The sequence below is a fragment of the Psammomys obesus genome, unplaced genomic scaffold (assembly GCF_907164565.1).
Source record: "Psammomys obesus unplaced genomic scaffold, mPsaObe1.curated_primary_1811, whole genome shotgun sequence".
Taxonomy (NCBI): domain Eukaryota; kingdom Metazoa; phylum Chordata; class Mammalia; order Rodentia; family Muridae; genus Psammomys; species Psammomys obesus.
In genome coordinates, this window is record NW_026591086.1 from 16,256,880 (window position 1) to 16,267,625 (window position 10,746).

Sequence of the window (10,746 nt, forward strand, 5' to 3'; positions counted from 1 at the left end):
TGACAGCGAAGAAACAAACCCCCCTATTTATTTATGCCTAGTCTAAAATTTTGAAGGGCATCCATAAATGCCCTTCTTAGGACCTTAAATTAGTTGTCCAATTCTTCCTAATGAATCTACAGATCTTCTGGGGCTTAGAAGGGAAGGTGTTTGTTCGCTTGTTTGTTTTAAGACAGGGTTTCTCTGTGTAGCCCTGACTGTCCTGGAAGTCACTCTGTAAACCAGGCTAGCCTAGATCCAACTTACAGAGATTCTTGTAAAAAGAACTTTTATTTGACTGTTACAGAGGCTTACTAGTTCTTGGGGGCTTACTAGTTCTGTTAACCTAGGCCTAGTCCTGGAAGCTTCTAGCCTTCATACAATCTAACCTGGGCCTAGAATGTTTTCAGCCTCTTGAGTCTTGCCTTCTGAATAAGCTCACCCTTTCTTGTTCTTTCTGGACTTTTGGCTGGCTGGTTCAACTCAGCTGTTCTGGCTCAGACTCCTCTCCCAGCTGACGTAGTCAATCTGCTTCTCTCTCAGCCCCCTTAATTGCTCTGCTTTGCCTCAGACTATCTCTAGCAATCCGTCCTAATCTCTTGGCTCGTTCTCACTCTGTCTCCACCTGAGTTCTCTCTCTGCAACCTGTCTCTCTATTACTGTCCCAGTTAAACTGCCTCTTCTCACATTGCCCCTTCAGTAGCTTCCCTTTTCTCTCTCTTCTTGTGAGAGTTGGGCAGATCCTATTCTGTCAAATCTTCTCTGATTTGTCACCTTTTCTGCCACTCAGTTAGACATCACTTTAAAACGTGAGTGCTTCCTTTTACAAACTAACTTTACCACCACGCCTGCACCTACGCTTTACTTTACCTGCAACTTGCTCTATCTACAGTTGGATCACACAAACCTAGAAGATGTTTGGATGTGATCTCTTGCCCTAACAGCCATGTCTGAATTAAAATTCCTTTACAGATTCTCCTGCCTCTGCCTCCTGAGTGCTGGGATTATTTGCCACCACTCCTGGCAAATTTATGGATCTTAATGAGTATTGAAAATATTAATGTAAACCAGGCAGTGTTGGCACACACTTTTAATCCCAGCACTTGAGAGGCAGAGGTAGGTGAACTTCTGTGTTCGAGGCCAGCATGGTCTACAGAATGAGTTCTAGGAGGGCCAAAGCTACACAAAGAATCCCTATTTAGAAGAAAAAAAAAAAAAAAAAAAAAAAAAAAAAAAAAAAAAAAAAAAAAAAACGAAAGAAATATGCCATTGAAGCAACAAATGAAAAAAAAAATGAGAAGTCATTTACAAAAATTCACAAGTTTTTGTTTTTGCCATGGCTCCTAGCTTCAAATTAGTGGATATATTTTTATAATAAACAAAAATTGGTTGATTTTGCATTTTAGTCAGGTTCTCTCTACATAGCCCTAGCTGTCCTGGAACTCACTATGTAGACCAGGCTGGGCTCAAACTCTGAGATCCGCCTGCCTCAGCCTTCCCCAGTGTTGGCATTAAAGGCCAGCTTCATGAACTCTGCTCTCTACCTATGTCAAGGTTTCAACAGGAGAAAACGTTGACGTTCCGTAAACTACAACTCCCAAGAGGCAAAGCGGCTTCCATCCGCGAGGCCAGAGGATCCCGTCATGCATCGAGGCGCGCGAAAGGCAACCTGGGAAGAGTAGTTTCTCTGGGCACCTACTGGTTTCGCCAGCTCGGCAGAAGCTGCTATCGCGGCTGGATGCCAGGGTCGTGTCTGGGTGAGCCGAGCAGAGAAAGGGCGCGAAGGGAAACGGTGAGTCAGGCGCAGGCTACGCGATAAAGGGAGGCGGCACCGCGGCGAAGGGCCAGCTGAGTAATTGCGGCCACGAGCGGAGTCTGCTCTGGGACGCCGCTGTGTCGGCGTCGGGGAGGCGTGAGGAGGAGCCGGGCGTCTGCAGCCGTTCTCACCCTCGGCGCCCCGCCGCCATCTCCACCATGCAGTCCCGGGAAGACGCCCCGTGCTCTCGCCGCCTCGCCAGTCCCCGCGGCGGCAGGCGGCCCAAGAGGATTTCCAAGCCCTCGGTGTCGGCCTTCTTCACGGGCCCGGAGGAATTAAAGGACACGGCCCACTCTGCAGCCCTCCTGGCCCAGCTCAAGTCTTTCTACGACGCGCGGCTGCTGTGTGATGTGACCATCGAGGTGGTGACTCCCGGCAGCGGGCCTGGCACGGGGCGCCTGTTCTCGTGCAACCGCAACGTGCTGGCCGCGGCGTGTCCCTACTTCAAGAGCATGTTCACCGGCGGCATGTACGAGAGCCAGCAGGCCAGCGTGACCATCCACGACGTGGATGCCGAGTCCTTCGAGGTCCTGGTGGACTACTGCTACACCGGCCGCGTGTCTCTCAGTGAGGCCAACGTGCAGCGGCTGTACGCGGCCTCGGACATGCTCCAGCTGGAGTACGTACGCGAAGCCTGTGCTTCCTTCCTGGCTCGCCGCCTTGACCTGACCAACTGCACTGCCATCCTCAAGTTCGCCGATGCCTTTGACCATCACAAGCTGCGGTCTCAGGCGCAGTCCTTCATAGCTCACAACTTCAAGCAGCTCAGCAGGATGGGCTCCATCCGGGAGGAGACGCTGGCGGACCTGACCCTGGCCCAGCTGCAGGCCGTCCTGCGCCTAGACAGCCTGGACGTGGAGAGTGAGAAGACTGTGTGTCACGTGGCGGTGCAGTGGCTCGAGGCTGCTCCCAAAGAGCGGGGCCCCAGTGCTGCAGAAGTCTTCAAGTGTGTTCGCTGGGCACACTTCCCCGCAGAAGATCAGGACTACTTGGGAGGGCTACTCAACAAGCCTATTGTGAAGAAATACTGCCTGGACCTAATTGAAGGGGCCCTCCTGCAGCAGCGTTTTGGTGATAGGTTGTACAAGTCAGTGGTGCCCAAGCCAAATAGCAGCCACAACAGCAGCAACACCAATAGTGGCAGCAGCAATAGCGTCGCCACCAGTAGCTCTGTTGTACCTGTAGCAGAAAATCCACCCCAAAGGTTGGGTATGTGTGCTAAAGAGATGGTAATCTTTTTCGGACACACCAGAGATCCTTTTCTCTGCTATGACCCATATTCAGGAGATATTTACACAATGCCATCTCCTTTGACCAGCCTGGCACACACTAAGACCATTACATCCTCAGCCGTTTGTGTCTCTCCAGACCATGACATCTATCTCGCTGCCCAGCCCAGGAAAGACCTATGGGTGTATAAACCAGCCCAAAATAGTTGGTATCAACTGGCAGACCGATTGCTGTGCCGAGAGGGCATGGATGTGGCGTATCTGAATGGCTACATTTACATCTTGGGTGGGAGAGACCCGATTACTGGAGGTAAATTGAAGGAAGTGGAATGCTACAGTGTTCAGAGGAACCAATGGGCTCTGGTGGCTCCTGTACCCCATTCCTTTTATTCATTTGAACTGATAGTGGTCCAGAACTACCTTTATGCTGTCAACAGTAAGCGCATGCTCTGCTATGATCCTAGCCATAATATGTGGCTGAATTGTGCATCTCTCAAACGAAGTGACTTTCAGGAAGCCTGTGTCTTCAAAGATGAAATCTATTGTATCTGTGACATCCCAGTCATGAAGGTCTACAACCCAGCCAGAGGAGAGTGGAGGCGGATTAGTAATATCCCATTGGACTCAGAAACCCACAACTACCAGATTGTCAATCATGACCAAAAGTTGCTGCTCATTACTTCTACCACCCCACAATGGAAAAAGAACCGTGTGACAGTGTATGAGTACGATACTAGGGAAGACCAATGGATTAATATAGGTACCATGTTAGGCCTTTTGCAGTTTGACTCTGGCTTTATTTGCCTGTGTGCTCGAGTTTATCCTTCCTGTCTTGAACCTGGTCAGAGTTTCATCACTGAGGAAGATGATGCAAGGAGTGAGTCTAGCACTGAATGGGACTTAGACGGATTCAGTGAACTGGACTCTGAGTCAGGAAGTTCAAGTTCTTTTTCTGATGATGAAGTCTGGGTACAGGTTGCACCTCAGCGAAATGCACCAGATCAGCAGGGTTCTTTGTAAATATTTTGAGACAATAAGATGTTTCTACTGTATGGAATGTATCTTAAAATGATACCCCTTTTCCTGAAGAAGACAAAGTTGATTAGGACTGGAGATTTGGTTTAGAAAGGGTAGCAATTTGAAATAGTAATACAATAGACAAAATTTATACAGTCCCTGAAATCAGCTTATTTCAATAATTTACTGTGCTAAAAATCCATTATTAAAATATGCATAGTGAACTACATAAATTGATTAAGGTGTTTAGTGGATTTTGTTTTGCTGTTAATTAGTATGTTTCTATTGATTTTTCTAATTTAGTTAAATTTTGCCTAGTGCTACAAGATCTTGTAATTTGTTACTAGGAAAACTGGACTGAGAATTGTTGGATTTTGAAGGTGTTAACATTTTCCTTCAGAATAATGAAAGATTACATTTTAAAGTAAGTTTTTACTATTCTCATAGCTTGTTAAAATCTAGTGTGCTTGCCTTTCTTTCTCCAAAGAAAAAATATTATTAAGGTTACTAAGTAGTGATTCCATGTTGATAATGTGTTCAGTGGGCTTACAAGGTCACAGAAAATTTATAAATCAGGATTCCACTGTTTACAAAGAATTTCAAGTTTTTACTTTAGAATTTAGAAATGTGTAACGTGCTAAATATGACCCATTTCTTACCTTGGGAGAAAAAAAAAAACATTCTAGTAGTGTCACCAATTACTTAAGCACCCTTCTAAACCAAAACATGAAAAAGGTAATTTGCTTTATAAATTCACAGTCTTGATCTGTACATGTTAAATGCTTTGTTGACTCAGAGGAATAACCCTTTTCTTCACTGGACATAATTAAATAATGTAAATTTTTCTTCATTGGTCATGCACTGTCTTAAAAAAGGTTGCCTCCCTAAAATATTTTGGCTATATAGTTTTAGTATTCATCTTAGGGGTTTTATCAGCAGAAAGTGATTTATTCTTTAATGTTTTGTGAAGTAATATTGGCTTTGAAAATATGTATAAGCTAAAGGCAGTATTTTGAGATCAGTAGTTATAGTGTTTATCAACTCAAGTTAAGTGCCAGCAAAGAACTTTAAAACTTCAAGCTTTGTATAGAACTGTTTTGTGTAATATTTAACAGTTTTTTTTTAAGTTACTGTGAAAGTTCTTGATTTTCAGCTTGAAGATATTTTTGTATTAAAAGTTGACTGTTAAGGAACTTAAGTGGATGCTGGGTGGCATTTGGGGCCAGTAGTTAAAGTATGTTTTTTCAATTCTTACTCTAATCGGTGGTATACATGCCATTTTATTATGGTGTCTGTATCCAGTTTGTATTTCTCTGTTACACTCCAGTTTCTGTTTCACTCACCATATATATACATATATATATATATATATATATATATAAGGTAAAGTCCAGAAAGAGTAAATCACACAAAACTGGCATTGTTACGTTATAGGTGCTTACCTTTTGAAGGTTTATTAATATATATGGTTGTCATAATACATATATATGACAAATGGTGTACATATACAGATGTTTTATGCTATATAAAGTTTTCTATACTCTTTTAGAATTATCTTCCTGTATCTTTATTCAATAACATGCAAATTCCTCATTATTCCCTAGTAACAACATGCTTTTTTAACACTCTGGTAGAGGACCAAAGAATCTGGTCCAAGATGGGGAAGTGACTTTTTGAATTGGAAGAAATGAAAAATAAAATGACAAAAGCAAAACAAAATAGCATGGATAGTGTATTATTCATCATTTTGATTGGCTGTATTAAGTCTGTAAAACATTTAGCTCAATAGTATTTCTGTTGAAGTGGGTTTACTGACTCTTAACGTTGTCAGGCCTAAGTCTAAATTCTGTACCAGAAATGTTATAAGAACTACTCTTTACTTAGCCATTTTTTTTCCCTGTTTGGGGGCCAACTTTCTCTTCCCCATTAACTTATGTTGACAGCTTTTTGTTCTGTAAGATAGAAACTCGGTGATGCTGGTCTCAGCCAGATTATTCATCTGCACAATTAAGGCCTGCAACTGATTTATAAAAGACAAATTCTCGAATTCATCATTCCCAACTCTTGAGTTAAAGCTTAGGTTACATATTAGTAATATCTTGGCTTACTGACACATTTTCTTGTGAAGGATTTTGATTTTGTGAAACATTTGTGAATTAGGGAGTAGATGCTATTATTTTATAGATAAATGATTTGTGTGTTGCTTGTTAAAATAAAGGTGGCTTTAAACCAGAGGCTTCCTGGCTTTATGCTTTATTTAGTTGTCTGTTAAGTGTATAAAACCATTGATTGTTCAATGACAGCTAGCAATATTGAAATTTTTCTCGAAAAGATGTCTTCCTGGCTGGCTTTTCCAGTTAATCAGCAAATGCTCAGTGTGCTGTGATTTCTAGGGCTGCCATTTGTAAGATTTAGTTACGGCCATTAACTTTTGTGTCCATGTACCTATAGTTTGAAATTCTGAGAACCTAAGTTACTTCAGCTGCCTGTTAATGGGAGCTAGCAATGGTGGCAGAGCACTTCTTAACCAGCACTAGGGAAGCTAAGGCGGGAGGATCACAAGTTGCTCAGGCTAACCTGAGCTACACAGTGAGACCCTGCCTCAACCAAAAATAAGACAAAATGTCATTAGTGTTTTTGCTGCTGGTTTGGTTTGTTTTTTTTCGAAACAGTTTCTTTGTGGGACAGCCCTGGCTGTCCTGGAACTCATTTGTAGACCAGGCTGGCCTCAAACTCAGAGATCCGCCTGCCTCTGCCTCCCAAGCGCTAGGATCAAAGGCGCGCGCCACCACTGCCCAGCTATCATTGGTGCTTTTAAAATGCTAGAAGACTAATTTAGCAAGTAACTGTTTAAAGTTAGATTTAGGATTAGCCAAGGTGTAATAGTTACCTTCTGTCTTTCCTAGCTGAAAAGCTTCCTCCTCCTGCCTCTCCCCCTTCCCCCAGTTTTGGCCCTAAATTGTACTTGAGAAATATGATAAGAGCTTGAGTCATTCCCTATGGAATTGCATATATATTTTTCATTTCAAAAGTATAATGACACCTACTTCTGGGTAAGAACTGTGACAGAGTGCTAAGAACACCTCTACAGAGAATAATTAGCATTTTCCACAGGACATTTCATATTTGAGTAAGATGCATCATGATGTTATTCCTAAAACAGATAAAGGAATAATAACCTTTAATTTCTGAAAGAAATGAGAAAATGTTAGCAATATTAGCGCGAAGGCAAACTTGAAACCTGCAATTTGGATTTAGTTATTAATGTAAATGACTTGAACTGAAATAAGCTAACATATATGAAAGCTTTGATATATAAGCACTATATAAATGTAAGAGGATTATTGCTCAAGAAGCCCATGAATGTATTCGATCTTAAAGCAAAATACGCGATCCAGGTGTTTCATATTGCTGATGTTGATTCCATGTTGTCAGTTTGTATCGAAAGCATAAATAGTGAAAGTTGCCATCATAATGGTGAAAACAGGTCATTGGAAAAGGATACTTAACCAAAGTGTATCTGTTTGTTAACAATGAAAACTATAGTTTGCTATTTATTGCTCACTAAACCAGGAGCCTGTGGTTTGCCTACTGTCCTTTTTGTTTGAGACAGGTTTTCTCTGTTAATAGTCCTAGCTGCCCTGAAAGTCTCTATGTAGACCAAGTTGGCTTGGAACTCAGAGCTCTGCCTTCCTCTTTATGAAGAAAACATAAAACCATGATTTGCAAAGCTGAAATTGTTAAATGTTTTTAAATTCCCAACTTCCAATTTTTCTCATCCCTAAAAGCTTTAAAGAAAGTTGACTAATTTTTCAAATTCTGAAGTCTGATAACAAGCAATGGACATCTGGTTTGAATTTGAATTCTTAGACTTGATTTCACAGTAATGGTATTTTGCCTTTGTCACCTAATCAGATCTCCTCTTTCAGGGTGAGGGTGTGGTTCAGTCGGTGAACTTGCCTTGCATACTCAAAGCTCTGTTGTTTGATCCTCAAACACCACCAAGAAAGGAAGGAACAAAGACAGAAGAGAAAACACTTAAAAATCTATTTCTCTCTGTTCAAAAATTCAGTATCTTTATCTTTGCAACTTTTTTTTTTTTTAATTCATTTGTGTTGTGTGTGGAATGTGTGTGACATGGTATGCTCGTGGAGTTGGTTTTCTCCTACTGGGCTTGACGGCAGGTATTTTACCCACTCTCTAGCCCACTGTAACTAATTTTAAAAGATCGGGGCATGTTGCACACCAGGTAGGGAAGGCACTATTGTACTCTATCTATTGAGTACTATTGTATTCAATATCTGGGCTATGTTTTCTTCTAGCCGGAAGTAACCATTCCCCAAGGTAATTTTAGATACTTGGATCTTTTTCTTTTTTTTCTTCTTTTGTTTTTGCTTTTGTTTGTTTTATTCCAGACAGGGTTTCTCTGTGTAGCCTTAGCTGTCCTGGACTTGCTTTTAAGACCATGCTGTCCTTAAATTTACAGAGATCCACCTGCCTCTGCCTCCCTGAGCACTAGGATTACAGATGTATCTTAATGATATTTTTTTGTTTGTTTGGTTTTGTTTTTTGTTTTTGTAGACAACTATAAGTTAATTCTGGAGAAAACAGCAAATAGGATGGCTCTCACTTCAAGGTACAGCCTGCTTCAGGGTTCCAGTTGTTTTGCACAAAGAAGACTTGGAACCATGCTTGCTCCCTGATAGAGCAGAATTAGGGTCCAGGTGTGCTTGTTTGTGCAGAAATTCTGTAGATGTTTCAGTAGGATATTTCTTGCCAGGCATGGTGGCATTTAATCCCAGAGCTTGGACAGCAGAGGTAGGCAGATCTCTATGAGTTTAAAGCCAGCCCGGTCTATACAGTGAGTTCCAGGATATCTGAGGTTACATAGAGAGAACATGTCTCAAAAAAAGGAAAGAGAACTTCCATATAGAAGTCTTGCATTATTTGGATACTAACGTACCAAGTCACCCAACTCAGGACTTGCAGTTTTCTTCTTCAATCCTTAGGTTGGTAGGGAGTTCCGCATGGCTCGAAGTAGATTCCTTCTTGTCCGTACCCTTGACATCAAGAAGACAGGAAGTGGGATAGGAATGCTTAAATAAGGAATGCTCTTATCACTTTAGGTCACATAGCATTGACCGTGTCTAAATGGCATCCATGTCTAAATGGTTACCCATAGGTGTAAGGAAGCCTCAGTCTTTATTCTGAGTCCTTTGTACTGAGTTAAAACTCAGAGGTTTCTTGTAAAATTTTGAGGAGTGATATTAGAATATAAGTAACAGTCTCTAAGAAATTATCTGTCAGGACAGACTTCATCAGAAGGGAATTCCAGACAGTGCTAAGACTCCAAACACCCATATTTCACCTTATCTCAAACCTCAGTGAAGACGGACAGGGTTTTCTGTCTCTAGCAATATGAAGAATTCTGGCTGCCTACTACTTTAATTAGCTAATTCTGGTGATGGATGGAGATAGGAAACGTTAAGGGAGATTGATGGGTGAAGAGATATCAATGAAAGTTATCATTTCTATTCTAGCAGGTTCTGCAGAAGCAGTAGAGGTCCAGACGTAAGTTCAGAAGTGTTGTGTAGCAACTTCCGCCTGATTGGAACATTCCATCAGAGAGAGAAGCTCACTGAATTTGGGTACCTGGGGTCCAGAAAGCTAACTCAGCAGTTAAGAACACTTGTTGCTCTTGCAAAGGATTTGGGTTTGGTTCCCAGTGCACAACCATACCTCTAGGTTCAGGGTATCTGATGCCCTCCTCATTCACCAGGTATGCATGTGGTACACAGATATCCATGCAGGCAAAACACACACACACACACATAAATAAAATTTTTAAAAACTGAGAAAGTTCTTAGCTGGAGAGATGGCTCAGTAGTTAAGGACACTGGCTGTTCTTACATAGGACCTGGATTTTGTCCCCAGCACCTGCATGGCAGTTCACAATCGTCCATAACTCCATTTCCAGGAGATCCGCTGGCCTCTGTGGCCATGTACACTACACACAGACATACATGCGAATAAAGAATGCACAGACCTACTTGCAAGACAGAACACCCATACACATAAATAACTCTTCAGACTTTGAGGTTCTAAAGGGAGGCTCCCTGACACTTGGGAAATAACACCGAACACACAAATCTCAAGGCACAAAAATTTAACCAGATTCACAAGCCCCTCCCCCTTCACTTCCCAAGACTACGTAAGTGGTAGAGACCACCAAGGAAGAGGAATCTGACCTGTCAGGCTGCCTACAGATCATTCAAAGAATGCCTTGGCTCCAGGATACCAGCTTTTGTGAATTGTCAGCAATACAGAAGTTGCAGCTACCTTTGAGGCATCCATGATTCTGTAAGTAACCCCAATAAATTCCCTAAGTTCATTAAGTTGGAGGCTGGTGTCGTCATTACTGTTCTGTCATCAGTTTCCTTTCTGGGCTGAGTAGATGTTTGTACATGTCTCCCTAGGAAAAGTGTTATACAAGTAGAAAGCAAGATATTTTGATATAACTTGAATCTGGAAAGGGAGGGTTATCTTGGGATATCTTCCAACTTGGGACCAAGCAAGAAAAGTTGGTTGGTATCAGATTTTGGAAGCTTTTATGCCACTAAGAGTTTTATTTTTTTTTCCATAAATTCCTTGAGGGTTTTTTTTTTTTGGGGGGGGGAGGATGTTGTTTATCTATTTATTTTAATT

The 10,746-nt window shown here is 41.8% G+C and overlaps 1 protein-coding gene across 1 annotated transcript; it reads left to right on the forward strand.

Annotated features, from left to right (window-relative positions):
* Positions 1-1,541: 1,541 nt before the first annotated feature.
* On the forward strand, positions 1,542-6,275 carry Kbtbd7 (kelch repeat and BTB domain containing 7). The gene has a single exon (XM_055609756.1). The coding sequence runs from the start codon at positions 1,954-1,956 to the stop codon at positions 4,042-4,044; it is 2,091 nt and encodes a 696-aa protein (XP_055465731.1). The 5' UTR covers positions 1,542-1,953; the 3' UTR covers positions 4,045-6,275.
* The last annotated feature ends 4,471 nt before the right edge of the window (positions 6,276-10,746 follow it).

Excerpts from the sequence above, each read along its gene's own strand:
- Kbtbd7 (XM_055609756.1), top strand. The coding sequence starts at position 1,954 with ATGCAGTCCCGGGAAGACGCCCCGTGCTCTCGCCGCCTCGCCAGTCCC.